At 43.5% G+C, this 20,808-nt stretch overlaps 1 protein-coding gene across 12 annotated transcripts in view; it reads right to left on the bottom strand.

Moving 5' to 3' along the window:
• TSPOAP1 (TSPO associated protein 1) overlaps window positions 1-20,808 on the bottom strand; it is a 73,553-nt gene that overhangs the window by 27,313 nt on the left and 25,432 nt on the right. For 10 of the 12 annotated variants that reach the window (XR_008237410.1, XM_052803052.1, XM_052803053.1 and 7 more), the window contains 13 exons: window positions 19,742-19,849; window positions 18,816-18,899; window positions 17,284-17,373; window positions 15,859-15,981; window positions 15,350-15,454; window positions 14,941-14,991; window positions 12,266-12,286; window positions 8,445-8,628; window positions 7,901-8,112; window positions 5,460-5,569; window positions 3,739-3,848; window positions 1,476-2,291; window positions 793-944 (listed from right to left, as the gene is read on the bottom strand). Coding sequence is in view for 11 of the 12 variants with exons in the window: in XM_052803052.1 (XP_052659012.1) it covers window positions 793-944; window positions 1,476-2,291; window positions 3,739-3,848; window positions 5,460-5,569; window positions 7,901-8,112; window positions 8,445-8,628; window positions 12,266-12,286; window positions 14,941-14,991; window positions 15,350-15,454; window positions 15,859-15,981; window positions 17,284-17,373; window positions 18,816-18,899; window positions 19,742-19,849 (2,166 nt within the window). In the remaining variant the exon portion in view is untranslated. The remainder of the gene's footprint in view (window positions 1-792; window positions 945-1,475; window positions 2,292-3,738; window positions 3,849-5,459; window positions 5,570-7,900; window positions 8,113-8,444; window positions 8,629-12,265; window positions 12,287-14,940; window positions 14,992-15,349; window positions 15,455-15,858; window positions 15,982-17,283; window positions 17,374-18,815; window positions 18,900-19,741; window positions 19,850-20,808) is intronic. The other 2 variants (XM_052803061.1, XM_052803054.1) reach the window with 2 other exon arrangements.

The raw sequence follows: 20,808 nt of genomic DNA, 5'->3' as shown, positions 1-20,808 counted from the left end.
TATGCTTTAAAAGGCTACCCCCTTTTTTGGCCTCCCTTTCACCTACCTTCCCAGACTCCTCCTTTTTTGACCTGTGTAGAGGAAAAAGCATTTCCATGGTAAAAGAGCAATCATTCAACACAGCACCACACTGTTTTGCACTGTGTTCCTTTAAACAGCTGTGGCTTGCCTCTCCTGTGGCCAATGGTACAACATCATGTGTGCTGAAGATGGCAGGCCACTTTTAATACAGAATATCCTTGGAGGTTCCTTACCAGTATTCGTACTGAACCCTGGTGTGCTTGTACACCTCTCCCTTTGCCTGTCCCTAATTTAAGAAAGGGCTAGAAAACTATACTCCTCATAGTCCAGAGACAAGCCCCAAGTGGCGGCAAGGTTGTGCACTTGTACTCTGTCCATGCCCTGTGGCCTCACTGCTCACTGAGCTCATTGCTTCCCCAGGGATCAAGCTAGTGCATAGGATGAGACAGAGGAGGCTGACACTAATTGTCCTGTTTTACTAGTGAAGGGTCCTGCCATATGAACTTTCCTGGCTTAGTTATATCAAGAACACATCAAAAATCTGGACAGATGTCTTTTTTTTTGTGCATCAGTCAAAACAAACAGCCCAGACATTGTCCCTTCTCTGATAACATTCCTTTCCAGGCCAAGGACTGTCATTGCCTCCTCACGGCCTGCTTACTGGATCAACCTTTCCAGGTCCTGAGGCTCTGCAACTGCCCACTACCCCTGCACCAGCCTCCAGCCACCCACCTGCACAAACGTCAGCCTTACACAGCGTCAGCACAATACCTTCTGTCCATCCGCATACACAGCGTAACCAGTGACTCGAACTCCATTGGAAGATCCTTCGGCATCAATTGTGACAGGTAACCAGCTGATAACAAGGATACCTGGTGAGGGACCAGCTTCTACCTGGACATCCAAAGGAGCATCAGGTGTGCCTGCGAGAGACCAAACAGATTTTCCTCTTGCTTACCTGACTACAGCATAAAGCTAAACTAAACCCTGGTTAGAATCAAAGAGAAAACTCCCACACCAGACTTGCCACTGCAGAACTGTACTAGAATAGCCAGGCTAGTCGTGGGAAATGACAGACAGAACCAGAGAAAATAAGGTGCTCTTGTTCTGTGAAAGCTTTAATGCACAGAAAACAGAACTTTGCAAAAGTAAGTGAGGCCAAGATGCAGCCACCCTTAGAAAAAGGTCATGGCAAACCAGATCTTCATGCCCTGAGAAGCATGCTGCTCAAATCAGCAAGGGAGATGTCCTCCCAGAGCAAACAAAAACAAGAGAGAATAAATTTTTAAAATAAAGGAAGAAAAACATTAAGACAAAACAGTACAGCATCTCAGGCTTTGAGACCTAATAAACCTTGCTTCCCTTCACCCCAAGGCTTCATAGCAAAGTAATGACAGAGCACACTGCTCCAAGCACTCCATGCATAGTGGCAATGGGCATGACTGCCCTGATACCTGCTAGCGGGGTAGTGAAGTGTATCACAGCTGAGTTCTGCTCCTGCGCCTCTGGGACCTCTTCCCAAGGTGTTTTCAAGGGCCGGGCCTCCAGCTTGGCAACATACTGAGTGCTCGGCTGCAGGTTGCGGAAGGTGTACCAGTAGACCCCAGGTTTTGTTATGTCACATTCCTCCCCATTGAGATACACTGCGTGGTTGTAATTGCTGTTGCAGGGAAGCCACATAACCTCTGCTGACGTGGCAGTGACGCTTCGGACTTTCAGCATAGTTGGTGCCACACAAAAATCTTGCCCCACAAAGAAAGTGCATCGCAGTTTATCAGAGCTGCCTTTCTCTGTCACACTCTGCACAGATACACGGTAAGCCTTTGTCTTTAAATCCAGCTTTTCAATCACTGCTTTGGTCTGAAAGCCACTCTTCACATTTTGACGTAGCTCTTCATCCACATAGATGTTGTAGCTTTGTATGTCTGGGCAGCCAGCTGGCAAAAGTGGTGGTTCCCAACCTACAACTACGCTTCTGGCAAGCTGCTTGATCAAAGTCAATTTTCTTGGGTAAGGCACTGCTGTATGACTAACAGGTTCCTCCTGGTCTCCTTCTGCTCTACTGGCCAATGGACTGATGCTACTCTCTTCAATGGAGAAATCACTCTTATCTCCACTGCTGGTGCTTGCACTGACAAAACTTTTCTCCTGGTATGAACTATGGGTGAGATCATTCAGCTCCGAAGGCAGAAACGTCATGAGGTCATCATCTGAAACTCGCTCAACAAAATTGGAGGGGACCAGCCCTCGCCGGCCATCCATCAGCTCCCCTAAACAAAAAACAGGAAACCTGTTACTACTGCACCTACCGTTCAACCTTCACAGTGAAGACAATGTGACAACACCTACACTGGGTCATAACTACACTGCAGTCAGGAATGAAAAAAAACCTCTGGAAGGTTATTCCTGTCAAAGTTTCCTGCATTTCCTAGGGCTTCTCTAGTTAGATCCTAATGGCCACAGTGAGAGGAATCACTGCTCCACACATTCCAGAGCCAACTAACTAGAAAGTTTTTTTGTGTAATTAGCTTAAGGGTTTTTCCTTCTTCATTACCCTACTGTTTCTCATCACAGCTTTTTCACTAACTTAAGTGTCTTTTTCTAGCCTTCCCAAACTATGCAGATTGATGATTTTGTCTTCTCCCAGCCATACAGATTTGGGTTTTGTAGTACTTCCTCAAGAAAGTCCATCTTTCCAGCTCTGTATTCAGCTCTGGCCTTCTTTTTAATTCCCTCCTTTTTTATGCTAGCTTCTGTAATAAAGATGTCCCAAAAGGACCCATGGGGACAACTGATACTACAGCACTCTTGGTACGTGTAAGAACCATCAGATCACAGTCAAATGAGCAGTGCGTAGGGATTGCACTTACTTTCCCCTTTCAAACTCTACCTACAGCAAATCAATTGAAAGCAGGGAAAGCAGAAAACGTTAGTAAAGAATAACCTTTTTATTCTTTAAACAATAAACAAACAAATAAATAAATACGTGAGAAGCTTGGAAATAGAAAGAAAAAGCCAGAACAGTCAAAGAGCAAGCAGTGCAACATGGCATGCATTTGCCTCAGCTCTTGCAAAGCACCTCAGTAAATTAGGATCCTTCATCCCATTGAGTAAGGCAGCTCCACAAAGAAACTTCATTACAAATTTACAGTCCACAATTCTTGGTTTCAATTCCATCTGCCTATTAGTTAACCAGGATCATGTTTTCAAACATGCCAAAAGAGAAACACACTGTATGACACCAAATAGCATAACAACTGTAGTTTGGACTGCTTATCTTATACCCTACTCTGCCAAAAGAGCAAGAGGCAATCAAGACCATCAACTGCCTACAGTCTCTGGCTCACTATGCAGTCACTGGAAAGAGGGAAACAGACCATCTGCAGAAGGTGCCCAGGGCTGACCATGTTCCTCTCCATGGCTACAGAGGAACCATATGGGCATGAAACCTGGAGCTCTGCTGAAAGCAGTGGCAAAATTCCCGCTGAAATCACTAGACCAGGATTTCATGGTTTAGACTTAATTTAACCATGACATAAATAAACCCTTTTCCAACAGAATCTGCCCTTCCCTCTAACAAACTAATTTTTGACAGAAAACCTTTACCCTGGGGTTTCAAGATTCACTAAATTCATCCCTTTTTCTTTTTTTTTTCTTTTTTAAGAGAGATCAACTCTTCACAGCAGTTCAGTCACATTTCATTCTACCAAAACGCACCTTCGAAGAAGCCATCTTCATCCATGTCTCCATAGATGTAAATATATTCTCCAGCAGTCAGCGGAAGCTCTGCCTCTGGATTTTCATTAGGTCCATCAAAAGGATTGTAGCTGAAATATTTACAATATGAAGACTTACTTTGTATAGGAACTTTCACAGCAACACATTCAAGCTGTGATATCAGCTTACAATTCACTGGGACTGCATCCACTTTTTGCAAGCTGCAAATTCCACAGACAAAGGTCAAGACTCTAGTTTGTGGTTTATATATAACTACTAACATATTGCTCCATGTTCAAATAGCAGCTAGCAATAATTTTCTGAGAAGCAGAACAGATGCCTTGTGATGCCTGAAGGAGCAGATCAGAGTGACTCAAGAAAGTGTTTAAAAAAAGATTTGAATTACCTAAGTGCTTGCTGTGTTTCTGAGTGTACCAAGTAGGTAAGTCATAGGACTCTGCATTTCTAAAATAGGCATCCTTAAATTCACCTGTACTCTTAACTATTTTATGTAGATAGCTCTCTACATTTCATGTACTTAATAGTTTGGAAAAAAAAAAACCCAACCCAAACAAAAAACCCCAAAGCATCGAAATACCCCAAACATTTAAGGTACACTTTATCAGCCATACGACTGTCATGGACAAGCACAGCACCGAATCTCAAAATTCTCATGTTTAAAACCCTAAGAATGAGCTGATTTACGCAAGAAGAAAGTTACATGAGTGAAGAAAAGGTTTCTAGCCTTTTTCTTCATAATTATCCAACCCTCAGGATCCAAGTTATACAACTCTCAGTGGTGTAACTCCACATTTTAAACAGCAGTCCAAAAGTTCCACTAGCATGAAAATGATAAATACATTGGTGACAGGTTTGGGACTCCAAGTAGTTCTAACCTGCCTACCCAGGGATCCTTGAGCTAATCAGAGGGCCTATCACAGGAAAATGCCTCATAAAAAACCTTGATCTTTGCAAGCACCTGCTGCTAATTCCTGATTTTTAGTCTTTAAAAGGGATTTCAACATGCCAAAGCAATGTTGTTACCCTCTCTATGAGCTGAGTGAGACCTTATGGGTCCAAGATTCTGACATGAACACACAGATCACATTTGATCTGCTCCTCACAAGCACAGAATCATCCCAGTTCTCTTTTTCCCAATCGACAGTCTAAAAGCTGAAGGGTATGCCAATACTTTTTGAACTGGAAATAGCTAGTGGCCATTGTTCAGTGGATTGCAACAGTTATCAGAAAAATCTGGGTTTATTCTGTCCTTTTTTTTCTTTTTTTTGTTTTTTTTAAATTACAACCAGAATGATTTTGGTCAAAAACTTTAATTCAGGATTTCTGGGCTGAAATTTTCTTAATCGTTGGAGTAAGATTTTCTTGGAGAAAATTTCTTGGACTATTCTGGAGAAATCTGACATTTCAAGGAATGTGTCAATTCAAACTCAATTTTCCATCCAATATCATATTAAAAAAAAAAAGTTTCACACAGTGCTGTTCACTGAACAACAAATGAGCTTACTGTGTTTTTGTTAAGCTAAGCACATTGGATTTGCTTGTGCAGGAAATAACAGGTCTCAAAATCCTATGGAGGAATAAGATACATGGTCTAACTTAACATCCACCCCTAAGAGTGGTGAATCCTAGAGAAGAGTGTAAAGCAGGCAACTATGAGATAACCCGTCTAACCTCATAGACCACAAGAAATGGCCCAGTACCTGTATCGAGCTAAGAACACCTGGAGCTTTGCAGGGCCTTGGCTGCCTGGCTCTGGCATTAGAGAGATGCTGTCAACATCCAGTTCCTCCATTTCACTTGCAGTGTCCACCTAAAAACGTTAAAGATGAAGGATATGGTATGGCCCAAATCAGAGTAAAGGAACACTCAAAGGATTCAAACATCAGTGAACAAGTCCTCTAAGCTCATGTATTGTGCCAGTCTGGCCACTGGGCTAAGGACCATCTGGAAGAATGACTTTTAAGGTGAAGAAGTAGTAATAAGAGTCAACAGCTCCAAGTTGCGGCTTCAGGAGTTCCAGTCAGACACTAGGAAAAACTTGCCCAGGTGGGTGATGCAACTTCGGGACAGGTTCCTGCTGAGGTGGCAGATCTCCATTCTTGAAGAACTTTTGAGCCTCAGCTTGGCAAAGCCATGGCCACACTGACCTAGTGTTGGTGACAGTCCCACTTGAGTAGGAGATTGGACTAGAGACTCTGAAGGCCCCTTCCACCCTACATATCCATAATTCAGTATATTCATTTCTTGCTACCTCTAAATGGTAGTTGTCCCTGTGTGCAACAGGGTAATCTGAACAAAGGAGACCTTATAGCTCTATTAGTCTAAGTCTCTAAGTGCTTTTGTTCAGGCAGTTCCCCTCCAGCACCTGTAAATACTTCAATATGATGTTTACGTACTTTCAGAACATTAGACAGAGCTTTGGGTGGAACTGGTAGGGCCACCTAGTCCAAACAGCTGGCTCTGATAACAGCCAGTAGCATGTGCTGAAGGAAGGTGTACAAGAGACAGGGCAAGCATGATACTAATTTTCCTGGTATAGCCTCTCGCTTTCTAGCAATCAACTACTTATGGACTTCCTAAGCTGGAGGCTGTACCCTGAATGCATTTGGTGGCTACTGGCTGAAGCACCTTTGAGAAATTTGCCTCAGTCTTTTTGATCCCATTGACATCTTGGAATTTTACATCCAGTGGCAATGAGTTATGTAATGCAATCATATCTTTTGAAGAAATGCATTTCCCTTGTGTTTATTTGAAATGGTGCCAATGAACGAATTCAAGCTGCCTTTTTAAAGCAGACCTCAAGGCAAATGTATTATTGATGAAGACCCATCACAGGACCAGAAAACAAAGTAGGTATTTTTTCTAGTATACAACCTGCCAAAGTTAATCTTTGGGAGTTCAGAGCACCTTTTCAAGGCAGCGTACTCCTCATAATGCAATCTTGCATCACGTCCTAGGGTAACAAACACCTGCACCCTGTAACACCCAAAGGTAGATCCAAATGGAGTAGGTTTTAGTAGCCTGGCTAACACTGGGGTGTTCCCATAACCATGTGTTGCTGAAGCCAAATGCTCTACACACTGGCTCTTTTCCAAGGATCCCATGCCGACCTCTGTAGGCACTGCTGGCCTTATGTCTCCATGGAGGCATGGTGGCTTCCAAGCTTTCTCTTGAACTAAAAAATAGTAATTTTTCCCACTACAGAATTGATAATAGTCACATACCTGTTCCTCCCCAGGTGTGATCTTCACTTTGACTCTGAACATGACAGCTTCTCAGAGTTCTTACACAGTGATAGGCACTGCCTGCCATAGCAGCATCCCTTCACCTCGGCCTTGGTAGCTCAAGGCTGCAGTGTCCTCTGCATGTACAATGAGGCAGTCCATGTGGCCTCAAAGCTTTTAGCACTCAGGAAACATCAGTGGACCAAAAGAGCAAAAGCTGCCTCCCATGCCATCACACCCAGCCCCACTCGCAGCACTACTTTACTCTAAATTGTCACATCAACTGATGTAAAGCAGGGAGTATGAAAGACTACTTAAGTGAACCCTACAATACTACGTAAGAGCTCCTGGGGAGGAGAAGCAGCAACCGTCTACAAGATCTTGGTGACACAAACAAGCAAAGCCTATTAATTTCATCCCTCTGCTTGCACAAACTCAGCATCTTTTCATGATTTCTTTCACCAAGTAAAATTTTAACACCTAAAAACACCAACAAAGAGGTTTGAGCCCCTCACCCACAGCTCAAGGCCAAAAACAGTCTGGACCCAGTTCCTCAGCATGCTAAAAGTAACAGTTTGTAGCCTTTGTGTGTTTTAATGGTAGCTGAGATGTCACAAGGAAGCTTAGCAAGAGCTTTCCTACACTTCCCACCAATTGACCTCCCCTTCTCCAAGCTCCCAGCACTCTGTCTAGCCAGTTGTTTCCTTCCTGGAGCACAGCAATATGCTCAAATGAGCATTAAAGACATGGCTATCCAAGGCGTTTTCAATTTTTTCCTACAGCTTTTCTCTTGTTTTTCCCCTGTTTTCTTCAGGCAGCCAGGAGGGAATGAATGCAACACTACTGGTGCTCTCAGCAATGCATTTATTCCCTTGTGGTTAGAAAGCACAGGCCACAGAGGGGACTTCCATACTGACCTCTGGAGTTGGGCAGGATTTTGGACTGTTCTGCATGGATTCTGATTTTGAAGAGTTTGACTGAGATTCCACTTTCTTGGCTTGTTTCTGAGAACTGGTAGCAGCAACTGGGGAGCCAAGAGTGGCATCAGGTGCCCACTCCAACTCATCAGTCTCTTCATTGTGAACCTTCTTCACGCTCTGGTGAGTGAGCAATCCAGGAACAGTCGATTCTGCAATAAAATATCTGTCCATTAGTTTTAGCCACAGGCAGAATACAAGATCAGCAGTGAGCATCACAATGAGCAAACACCCTTTAGAGTAGCTCAAGTCTCTAAAAATGTGACTCGTAACAGTGCAACAGACTGGACACCCTGGGCTCTCTTTGGTCGGAGAAATGCTAAGTTCTTTTCACGACTACAAAATGAACCAAAGGTATTTACAAGAAAGAGAAACACAGATCCCAAAAGTTAACTAAACATTTGCATTATTTCCGTTACAGCTTTCCATTTACACAAATAACAACTCATTTGTCAAAACACTCCCAGGCATCTCCAGCAATTACCCTTCTCCCAGTGGGGCTGTGGGGTAGAGCTACACAGAGCAAGAGGAAGCTCAGAAGTCACCAGCGTAGAGGTGAGAAGGTCGATTTTTCCTGTTTGAAGCCGGAATTGTTTGAGTTCCTGAGACAGGAGGCTGAACTGCTCTGTTTGACTGCGACACTGATCTTCTAGATCTTTCACCCGGGCCTGACAGGAGAGACACAACATGAGGCACAAACCCATATCAAAACCACCAGTGAGGCTCCAAAGAGCATTTGCCTTTGCTGCATCTTTTCAGTGGGTCTCAGACTCCCAAGAACCTAAAGGTGTGCCCTGCCCAGGAATAGTAATCAGGAACTGGTAGCTCCACAACTATAGTATCTTTGAAAACCTGAAACTCATCGTCTATGAGGAGACTGACTGCAAGCTAAATTAGGAATTATCCCCAAAATGCTGGGTTTGAACTTCAATATCCTATCCAAGCCCTGCACAAGACCAGATGAGATAAGTCAAAGATAAATAAGCCTTAAAAAGATTGAAAAGGCTTTGCATGTTTATTGAAGCATTAAAATCACATCTGCAAAAGGAATTGCTCTCCCAATGCTCTATCTCATCCATCACTCCAGAGGCTCCAGCGAGCTCCCAAAACCTTACCCTGGCCTCCCCACCATTCTGGGCAGGACTCCTGATTGTGCCTCCAGATCTTGGCTCCTCCAGGCACTAGGAAGGGCAGAGAGCATCAGCACACTGGCCTGTGTTGCAGAACATTTCTTTGATGCGGGCAGTCCACGCATTTTGCCACCAGGTCCTACAGGGTTGACTTGCTCCAGGAAAATTCATGCTGAGTACAAGAAAGCTACATCTGAGCAAGATGAGATGCAGGGGAGCCTTGGGGAAATACTATGGAGAGGGAAGGACACATTCCTACTAGAGATCCATTTGTATTTTATAGTATTCTCTTTCTACCATCACTAGATCTTCCCCTTCCAAAATATTGCTGAGTCCCGGCTGTCCTTACACATCCCCACATAATCCCTAGTTGCAGGCATATCAATTCCCAGGAAAATGCAACTGTTCCTTTCCCTCTTCTCACTCTTCCACTGTGCAAGCGCTTATTCTCGCTTCCTAGACAGGTATCCTTTGTAGACCCTGCTCATGCACTTCAGGTGATAAGTAAACAAAAAGCATTAGTGCTGGATGGGAATATATCATCTAATCAGCAGTTCTTCAACTGAGTTAATGCAGACAATATTTAATTTGGCATTAGTGCATCTGGCTGAGGTACAGGCTCTGCCTTGCAAGAGATTACATTTGTTCCCTTTTGTATCTTTGGGCTGAAATCACACCAGGCTTTGCAGTCACTCGTCATCATTTTGCATAGGTAAGATGCATCAAAACAGATGACTGCATGGTGCTCTTCAAAATTTTCCATTCCACAAAACATTTTTGAAGTGTCTTTTTCTCCTTCCAACTCAAAAAATAAATCATGCCTTGAAATATTATGTGAGACAGAAAGTCTGGGTTTTAGGCAGCTCTAAAAATAACACGTCTGACCTGGAAAAAGCTTTCTTTCTGAACTCAGAGTACCACAAAATCTTTCTAGCCCACTCCCTACCAACTTACAAGGGTGCATGCATTTTTATTTTATTATGACTTATCTGTTTTAAACATGTCAGTTTATCACTTGTTTCCTTCACAACTAGCTAGGTGCTCTCAGTCTTTAAGGGAAGCCTGGTGAAGTCTCTGAAGTCTAGCAAGAAATAACTGTCTATGAAAGAGAGTTATGAGATGCTGTGAGCAACTTCCAGAAGTGTCTGCATTCTCCACTTGCTCAGAGTCAACTCCTTGTTCACTAAGTCACTTTGTACAGGATTCCTCTGCAATCAGGACTGTTTGAATTTACTTACAGTTAAGACCTTTCACATAAATGCTTCTCCCCTACACATTACATCTTAATAGAGAAATGAAACCATGAACAGTAAGAACAGTTGCACTGGATCAAAGTAGAGCTTCGCCTAGACCAACATCTGTCCCCGATCCCACCTTGGGACACAGCCTACGACAAGAGACAGGTACAGAACCAGGACCAGAGACAGTTTTTCCATCTTGTCTAGAGACCTGAGCCAGCAGATGCATCTGGATATTGTGTTTAATAGCATCATAATAGTACCTTAGTTCTGTAAATTTATTAACCACAGTTTAAATCCATTTATACTGGTGGTCAAGCCAATAGCTTGGATAATCCACAATTTAATTCTGAGATACCTAATTAGTGAGGCATCTTTCACATCTTGTATTATTCAAAACAACGTACAAATATCCCTTAAGTATTACTGCCACATCATACACAATGCAGACTTCTAGCAGACTTCTCGCAGAGGTTCACACACAGCTGGGCAAGCAGCAAGTTTCCAGGGCAGTGCTAGGAGGCAGGGGGATAAGGAAGAGGAGCCTAAGGACATGGCCAGGAGCTTCAGGGAACCAGCAGGAATCAAGCCCCAGACACAGAAGACAGAGGAGACTTTTGTGTCTATGCCCAACCCAAAATGGGGAGAAAGGGGCCTCACACCAACTGAGATTGAATAGCGTGATTACCAGAAGAGGCTGCAAGAGCAGGGAGCAGAGCTTGGCGGGGTCAGTTTAACCACCAGTTCAGGAACTCACTCTGATTTTCCACACCAAGGTAGACCCAACCACCACCAGCTCAGCCCTGTCCTCTTAGACACTCTCCTTGGCTGCTCTATTACACTTCTCCTACAGGTGACGTTCCCCATCCAGATGTCCCTTGTTATCTTTCTCTGTATCTTCTGCTATATGTTTCTGAGGTCAGAGAATCACAATTTTGCTAGAAGGGAACTCTACAGGTCTGCAGTCCAACCTTCTGCTCAAAGCAGGGCTAACGCCAAAGGGAGTAAAGGCACATCCGTAACCCCAAATAGATGTGGATGCTACTTGTACAGGATGTGCGCATACCCTAATAATGTCCTTGGGCTGTTCTCAATTTCTTTTCCAAAAGTTCCCAACACTGTACTTGCCTTTTTGATCAGACTTGTGAATTAAGCTGACATTTAAAAAAAAAAATCACTCTACCTCAAACACTGCATTTCCTGCCACAAGAGGTAGTTCAGAGCCCACCACTGTGCATGTTTAGTCACGGCTGCTTCTGCCTTTGCACAGTCAGTGTTACCTGTCATTTAATCTCCCCATTACTCATGAGATCTCCTCACAGCTCTTTGCAGTCAGATCCGAAGGCAACTGTTGAAAGAAGTTTTCTATCAGCTATAAACCCTATTACTTCCATATAAGCCTTCTTTCCAAATCATTTGTGAATAGGCCAGCAAGCACAGCTCCCAGGCTGTAACTTCATTAGTTACTATCTCTCCTGTGAAAACTATTATTCACAATCTCTGTTTCCCATCTTCCAACCAATTACAAAGCCAGCAGGACCTGTCTTTTTCTCCACAACGCTTTCATTTGCAATGATATTGCTATTGCTTTCGGGTTTTGAAGGAAACACTTCACTCTTGGACTGCAAGTAGTTCCCAAAAGACCTTTAAATGTGTGTGACACGTGAAGAAGGTGCACAGTTGGACAATTCTAGAAATCTGGAAATGCTAAAAAAAATAAAGCTCCTAATTCTAATTGGTTGCAAAAGCAAAGCATTTAAACAGAAAAGCAGCTGCACCATCAAACTCATAGTAGTAGCTCCTTTAATTATATTTATTTCTTGGAGGTGACACTCTTGCAATCTCTTCCAGAGTATAGTTAAAACAAGAATATCAAGCAACTGTCAAAGTCAGGACAGAGGAGAAAAATGTCCTGTTTGACAGGATTATAGCAGTACCTGCATGCAATCCAAAGTACTCTGGTAGCAAGAAGAAAAGCAAGAAGAGATATAAAACCACATCAGTAGTTACACTAGCCAAAAATCAACAATCTGCCAAAGATAACCCAACCCTCAGTTTGAATGAAATTGTTTTCTCACTGACTTACAGTGTCTGCCTTGTTCCATACTGAGATCCCCACCTCATTCCCAGAAGCATCTGCTTCCTAAACAAAAGCCAAATCCCACATACCAAATGCATGAGTAAGATAACCATGAGCTTTTTGAGGGCCTCCAAATCACAATATGCTTTGAGCCAAGTCACAATATGCTTTGAGTATCAGTGCTAAATTTCAAACCCTCTTTTCCCAGCACATTGCAACCACCCATAAAATCAACAGCATGGACAGTTTGTGTCCAGACCTTTCCCCAGGTCTGAGACCAAGGAGCATTGGGAATCAAAGCACAGCTCAGAAACTGGCTTCGACATGATTTCAAGCAGCTAACAGCCTGCTCAGACATGCACCCTGCTCCTAGGTCAGGGAAAACAAGCAAAGTTGAGCTCTGTTCGCTGGACTTCCCAACAAAATTCTACACTCGATTCCTGAAATCAGGCTGTCACCTTTTGCATCTATGCAGTGCAAAAGGCAGTTGAGAATGTTGTCTCGTACTTTGGAACTACTACTGAACAACTTCATTCCCATGACCATAACCCCCAAGGTTTTCTTTCTAAGCTGAGACAGTCCTTCTATCCATGGCATTTCTGCACACAGAAACCATCCCATACCTCTACTCACCCCCATCACTGCCTTATCACAGAACTACAGAATAGCTGAGATTGGAAGGCAGCTCTGGAGATCACTTAGTCCAACTCCATCAGCTCAAAGCAGGGTCAGCTAGAGCAGGTTGCCGAGAGCTTTGTCTAGTTGAGTTTTGACATCTCCAAGGAGGGAGACTCCACTTATGACAATCATATGACTGAACTCTTCTAACAGGGAAACAGATCACACTCATTCTTCACTATTACATCAAAAAGCAATCCAAACACAAGTAAAAATGACAATACACAGTGTAGGCACCCCAAAGCCCCTAATTTTGCCCCACACTGAGGTTCTGGAATGACTATGATTATAGTTAAGTCATTTAAATGACTGTTGCTCCACATTAAACTAGCTTTTAATGACAATTTCTCTTTCTTTAGTCCACCTGGTGTCATTGACTCGTAAAGCATCTCCATACCAGTAACATGAAAGCAAGAATATTTAACTGATGAGGCCCTTGCAGAAGAACATGACCAGCCTCTCAAGCATAGAACAACATGACTGTCCCTTTCTTCCTTTGCACCGGTAGATGTCTAGTTTAAACCTAAGTAGCTTCTCTAATCCTTCAATGAATTAGTTCAGAAAACGTTTGGCAAGCATCAAACCTCCCTTCCCTTAAAGGCTGCTAAGAACCCAGCTAAACACCAACTGACATAAGAGCAGCACCCGTATCAGCTCTGATCCTGTCTCTGCAGCCAAAAGCAGATGTCCCAGAAAGGACATGGCAATGGGGCAATACATAATGTCACTTCCCCACGATATTCACCCAGCCTGCAACAATTTCAATCCCATTCAGTAGGAGCCCAGCACTCTCATGCTCTACAGCTCAGACACAGGTCAGGCCCCCTTCAAAGGACATGCTATTTGCAGCCATGGAGCAATCTCCTCCATCAAGGACATTTACCAGCTTGCTCAACAATTCTGGGCTCCTAACAGCCACAGAGCTGCTGCACTGCAGTGGACACAGGCAATTCAGGCTCTCTCTGACTGTATGTCACCACTACAGACAGGGCCATGGCCTCATTAGCATGAGATCTCACTGTCCAGGTGTTGTACAGTGAGGCATTCTGCTCGGTCTCAGATGTTTCAGTACTCAGAAAACCTCAGTGGACTGAGAGAGCAGAAGCTGCCCCATTTGCCATCACACCCAACCCAATTCTCTGGCAGCCACTAAATTACCACATCAAGTTCCAGGGTTTGATGCTTTGCCTTTGCAGCTCCAGGAATCCACAGCCAAGGTTTTCTCCAAAGTCATCCTGATAAACACTGAGATAATGCAAATCAAAATCAGAACAGCGCTCATCACATCTGCCAGGCTGCACCATTAGGCCGTCTGTCACCATGACAAAGTGTGTTCTGTGTGGATGTCAGAGCACTTGCACAGCTGGTCCCAGACTAGCAAATGGGACAAGGGAGCTGCCTCAAACTTCATTACTCGTTATGCTCACACAAAGGCCACATTTCTCCTTTTTTTCCCTAATAAAAAGCATACAGCACATATACACAAAAGAAATTTCAAGTCGCATGGATGCAAGTATTCTTCCTTCTTGCAGATGATCCTGGAAAATGGAGCAGGCAGATCTGAGGTTGGTAACTTAACGCATCCCTGAAAGAGTTGTTGGGCACAATCTGGATGAAGTAACCTACCTGAGGACTGAGCAGGCCAGGATTTAATCCCCTAAAACTTTGACCCCAAAGACTACTCTGCCAGCACAACCGACACCTGTTCACAGCAGCAATACGTTGCATCCAATCAAGACGTTAAAGCATTTTGCTCAAGAACCAACAAAACCCAGAGCATCAAGAAAGCTGACACTAAGAACAAAACATACCAAATCTGCAGCCACTAAACCATCTTGTTTTCTTCTGTCTTACCTCTAGAAGCTGTACTGCTCCTTCATGTTCTCTTCTTGCCTCTGCCTGCGCCTAAGAAGAAATAAGAAATAGAGTAAATAAGAAAGCAGCCTACCTAAGTTCACTTCTACTATCATCCCACCTTGATAGACCATTACAGATTTAAAACACTGTACAGACTGAAAGCATCTCTGGTCTTTGGACAAACATCAGTGAGAGATCAGAACTACCATTCATGAGAAAAGCCCTTCACTTTGCTCAGGTACCAGAGTTCGCCTAGATGCAGACACTTTTCCCTGGTTTACTTTATCCTGTAAACTCACATATATCTCCTCCATACACTGCACTTCCATGGAAACAAGGTGCAGGAGACCCATCACTTTCCAGGGATTCAGAGAGTAAAATGTCCATTCTCTCCCACACTGCATACCTGCTGCAACCGTCTGACTTCCTCCTGCTTCTCCTGCAGGATTAGCAGCGCTTCCTTGTGCTCAACTTCCAGCTGCTGCCTTCGTTCAGCCACATTTCTCATGTGCTACAGAAAAATTCACAGACAGATGAAGGGTGACATTATATTACTGAAATACTGTCCTGTGTCCTATCATGAGCCACGAAGTCAAAACATTGCTTGTATTTCATATCATCAAACAGAGGAGAAAGTAAGAAACTCTTACCACAAGCCAGAGTAACACAGTCAAAGAAAATCCTTAAATCAGTGATGGCCACCTTATTTCCCCTCCCACCCAAATCCCTGAAGCAGCCTTTCTAAAGCACTTCTGCCTACTTTGCAAGGCCATGTTCCAGGATCCCACAGAAGCAGAATTCCCCACAGAAGAACAGAAACAAAAGAATGGACAAAAAAAGCAGAGACAACATGTGCCATCCAAAAGAAGCACTAAGTGTCTGGACAGTCCTTCCAGCCATGTGGATCCTACTGACCTTCAGCACCTGCTCTAGATTCTCCAGCTTGGTTTGGAGTCCTTGATTCGTCTGAATTACTGAATCCCGTTCCTTAGTAACCAAAACAACCTGCAATCTCAGGTCAGCATTCTCAGATTCAACCTGAAGAGAAAGGATTTTCAATTAGCACAAGTAGCCATAGGTATTCCTTGTATAAATAATGGAGGACAATTTATTTCTCTATCTCAATAGCTTGTTTTGCAGACCTGCTTTCTACTTGTAATGATACCAAAATCATGACCCTCCTTTTCCTCCAGCTTTCACTCAAAACAAATACACAAGCATTTTTATCAGTCCTCAATGTGATGAACATTTTATTTGCACATACTGCATCTCCCACTAGACTCATCTCCCCTCCCCATCTGCAAGGAGGAAGGGACTGGGATATGAACAGGCTACATACTGAAGAGATACAAAAAAAGCACAAACGTCTACAAGCTTTTTAATCCTAGATGGTAGGATTAAACATAGAGAACAGTACAGAAAGTTCAGTAGCCTGCTGAAATCATGTTTACCTCCTCCACTTACTACAGGGAATTCCAGCTATATATTTTGGTTCTAGAGTGTACTATGGCTTGATGACTATTAGCAATGCATATTATCAAGCAAAGACAAACATTTCCACTTAGAACAGTTATTAAGTAAGTGAGAAGCCTTATGCATGGTGGCAACATTGACATATGGGACAGACAAGTGACTTTCTAACTCTTGGGCATTACATTTGTCCAGAGAAGGAGCTGGGAACAGAAATCCATGGAGAATCCTCATTGGAATACCAACTCTTCCACCATTCTCACATGCAATGTGTTCCTAGAACACAACCCTCTGAGATGCAGCCGCCCTCCCCTGAAATCTGCTCTGCAAACTGAACAGTGCAAGCATCCTGCCTTTGTCCCTGCTTCTGGGTTTTCCATCTGGCAAGGGCAGCTTTGAATTGCAGGGGTGGCTTTCTCCCCTGCCCCGTCATCATCCACCAAAACCCCTCTTTGAGAATGACAAAAAATTGTCAGAGGTGACTGAGGACTTTCAAACACACCATATGCTTGCACCACTTGCAGTGATGGGTTCTGCTCTACTACCGCCCTGACCAGTGCACACTGCTCCCCATCAACCACTGTCTGTCTTTGGTTATGAACTCATTAACAAGTTACCACAGGTAAACCAAGTAGGAACTTCAGTAAGGACAAAGCATCTCACTCAAGTCTTGGGAAACTCTGTAATAAAAATAGGGCAGTTAACTGCTCTGCTTGCAGTTACCACAGGGTACGCAGGACAGAGAGGTATACAGATGGGCACATGACCATTACTCAGCTGGCAACTTGAAAACCTAGCATGCTATCAAGTTCTTCTCAGCAAAATTTTACAGAAACTAACGCTCCATCTGATGAAGATACTGCTTTTTACCTGTCCTGCCCATTCAGCCTTCTCGTTCAGCTGCAAGTTCTCTTCGGCCAGTCGTGCATTTTCACTTTGTACCTCCTGCAGCTGGATCTCCTGTCCAGAAAGAGCAGGCATTACTACACCAAGGCCCACAGACTAATTACCCCAAATTTTTCTGCAGAGCAGCTCCACTGCTCCTCTTGACTGATGCTGCAGGATGCTGATGGGTTGCTGCCTGAGAAGTGGAAGGCAACAGCATGCAGCACCGCTCAAGCAGATACCAGCCCTGTGCCAGACAATCTCTTAAGTTTCCTTTCCCATTTATGTAGCGTCCAAGCCCAGAATGAGAAAGACATTTCCTTGTCTACTTCACAACTCCAGTGTCACATTATTTACATATCATCTCCACCTACAACAATTCATCAAGTTTCACTGTTGGTTCAAGATCAGTCTCTTGACAAATTTCAGTTAAGGAAGAAAAATATTTGGAATAATGATGACAAAGAGAGTTCTAGGCTGCAAACTCAAAAGAGTTTTAAATGGCTGACTCTGAAACCAGGATTCAGTCTGGAGTTAAGAAAGCAACATGAGCCAGCTATCACTCTGCCTTAGAGAATAGTCTGAGCAGGCAGGAGGCCATGGACATATGGAGAGACGCTGACTAAATTTGTCAGGCCCAGTCCACCTGCAGCAACTTTGTATAGCATTAGAGGAATTTAATAGTTGCGTAATCACATGACTCCACATAGACACACACACATTTCCCCATCCCAAAGTTTTACGGATCATCAAATATTTTCTGGCTATCTCAACTGCTAATTCCCTGTACACACAGTTTAAGTCCCAGTACTTCAAGGTGAGTTGGTCCCTTCTTGACCTTGAAAAGCTACTGTCTAACAACATACAATGACCAACTTATTCCTTAAACGCCCCATTCTAACCCAGACAATGAGGCTGAGCTATGCACTATGAACTGCACATGAGTCTGAGCTGCGCATTAGAACTGACCTGAACTGAGATTTGAGCAAGACATAAAACATCTATTCGGAAGGTAAACACCCTTGGGTGAAACTACACATTGTCATAGTCACTAATGCCACCAGCACTGCTCAGCAAAGTAGAAACAGAAGGGAGAAATCCAGATGCTGTGATATGACCTGCAAAACCTCTATGAAATTAAACAGAGGCAAGATTTCATCCAACAAATAAGAAGCGCAAGAAAATGACCATGGGTTTTTGTAATTACCATCTCAAGATGTAGAAATCTTTCAATACTTGTCTGGAGTGTATGTGAAAATGGTAAGTACCAACTCAAACTAGCAAAGGCCACAGAGTTTCACGCGGTAATTTATGTAGCTATATTCAACCCACAGCTAGCTGAAAGCTAAATAAACAATTCTAGCCTCAAGGGCTGGAGCCCAAAATTTGTGACACTGTTCAAATTAAGAGAAAGACTGGTGATTCCTTATTAAGATAAACTGAAGAGAATCCAAGAGAGGCACACAACCTCCTCTTCTACCATTATGCTCACAACAGTAGGCAACAAGAACACTTACCAGTTCTTGGCATCTTTTATGCTTTTTCCTCACTTCATGCTCAAGGTTTTCACATTTTTTGCGCTTTTTCTTGAGTTCAAATTCCTGCACGAAACAAGCATAAGTAGATCAGCAAGTCCACATTCTTAAAATGCATAAGAAATTCAAGCCCAGCATCTCAGACCCAATGCTGCATTAGCTATTTTTATTTTCTTAAGAAAAGCTCTTCGTGGCAAACATAAACAATATAGAAACCAAGGGAGATTTTTCTGTAAAAGGTATTAAAACCAAAAAACTTTTAAAGTGAAACAGCTATTCCTCTCTTCCCCAAGTCTTTCAGCTTCTGGAAACAGTTCTCCTTTTCTCATTTGCACAGATTGTTCCTATTTGTACAGGATAGTATGGAGGACAGGATACAGGGGACAAAGAGACAGCTGTGCAAAATATTCAGCTTGAAACACTAGCTGTGCTATCTTAGCTCCTATTCTAATCCAAATGACATCTAACAGAGACCACACATCCTCTGCAGTTACTCACTACCACTCCTGGTTCCTCAGATAGGTAAGAACTGCTAAACCTCACTGTGAACTGTCCTAGTTTGCTGGAATAATTGACAAGGGACATATTCCTCACACGACATCTGTTCCAGGTCAGTCATATCTGTTCCCAGTTCAAATAAGACTAAACCAAACACAGCATACAATCTACTGGCGTGTTTCCATCTAGTTTTAGTGTGACACCCAGCCCAATACCTGGAGCTGCCACCCAGCAACACTCTCCATGCAGACGGCCTGTTTTTTCCCACCGATTCCTCAAGCTTCCCACTTTTGCACAGCAGCTGCACCTAAAAAGACTTCAGTCCCCAAAATCTCTGCCTGGATTGCACGGGTGAAAACCCCAAGAAAAAGTATAGCACTCCTTCACCCAAAACCATGTTCACAACTCACCAGTTGCTGTATCTGTTGGCTGCTCTCTTGGTCTGTTATTGCATTTTTGGGAGGGAAATTTTCATGTCCTTCAGAGGCAGGTCCCAGCGGTTGCACAGCTGGTTCCACCTGGAAAGCAAGCAAGATGCCAGAGAGCTCAGGGACAGCCAGGACTACAGAGCACACCATGCACACCGAGGGAGAAGAGGCTCTCCTGGCAGTACCACCTGGGAGAGCAATGCTCCACATGAAAACCCCTGATCTCTGAACTGCACGACTGGACATGGAGAAAGGTGAACACTATGCCAGGGATCTCTCAGCCACCAGAGAACTGTGCTGGGAGTCTTCTGGAGCCCAGCACCAATCAATCCAGCTTGACTGAACCACCCACATGCAACAGTAGGCTCCAGAAAGCTCTCAGATCTGAGTTCCCCTTTGTGCCTCATCTAAGGTTTCAATGAGAAGCATCAGCAACACCTTTCATGGTCCTCTTCAAAGCAATAAAAAGAAGATGGAAGCTGGTCAGATGGGAGAACACAACCCTCATAAACAAGAGAAAGCAGAAATCAGTGAAGATGTCAGAATCTAAAGGCAGGGAAGAGCAGACAAAAAATACCAAGAAATAGAGCATCCCACCTCAGCTAGTAGCTGGGAAGGACTGAAATGGCAGCAGATGTGCTATGGTTTATGTGCCACCACCAAACCAGATGAAAGGAGACACTTTTCTGTACACAAGTTTCTAACAAAATGCCTTTTAATTTGGGCTACAGACAAACACACCTTTAATCCTCTGAATTTTCTCTCTCAACTGATATTTGACTTGACATTGTCTGCCTAGAGTAATCCATGACAACAAGGCAAGGCCTGAGGTAAACAGAAGAAAAAGGGCTTTGATAATGTTTTAAACAACGAATTTAAAGTCACTTTTGATAAACAGATTTTAGGGACAGGAGATCTTTAGGATCATCAAAGCCAACTTGTACAGTGAGCAAGCAGCAGGATTTTGTGACTCCATCTCAGCCTTTAACCTTTGGTTGACCTCTCATCAGAAGTGGAATTTCTCACTTCACTTTGAACACCTACAGTAC

The sequence above is a fragment of the Harpia harpyja genome, chromosome 12 (genome assembly GCF_026419915.1).
Source record: "Harpia harpyja isolate bHarHar1 chromosome 12, bHarHar1 primary haplotype, whole genome shotgun sequence".
Taxonomy (NCBI): Eukaryota; Metazoa; Chordata; class Aves; order Accipitriformes; family Accipitridae; genus Harpia; species Harpia harpyja.
The sequence above is the reverse complement of the archived record's forward strand: the minus strand, read 5'-3'. Positions and strand labels throughout refer to the sequence as shown.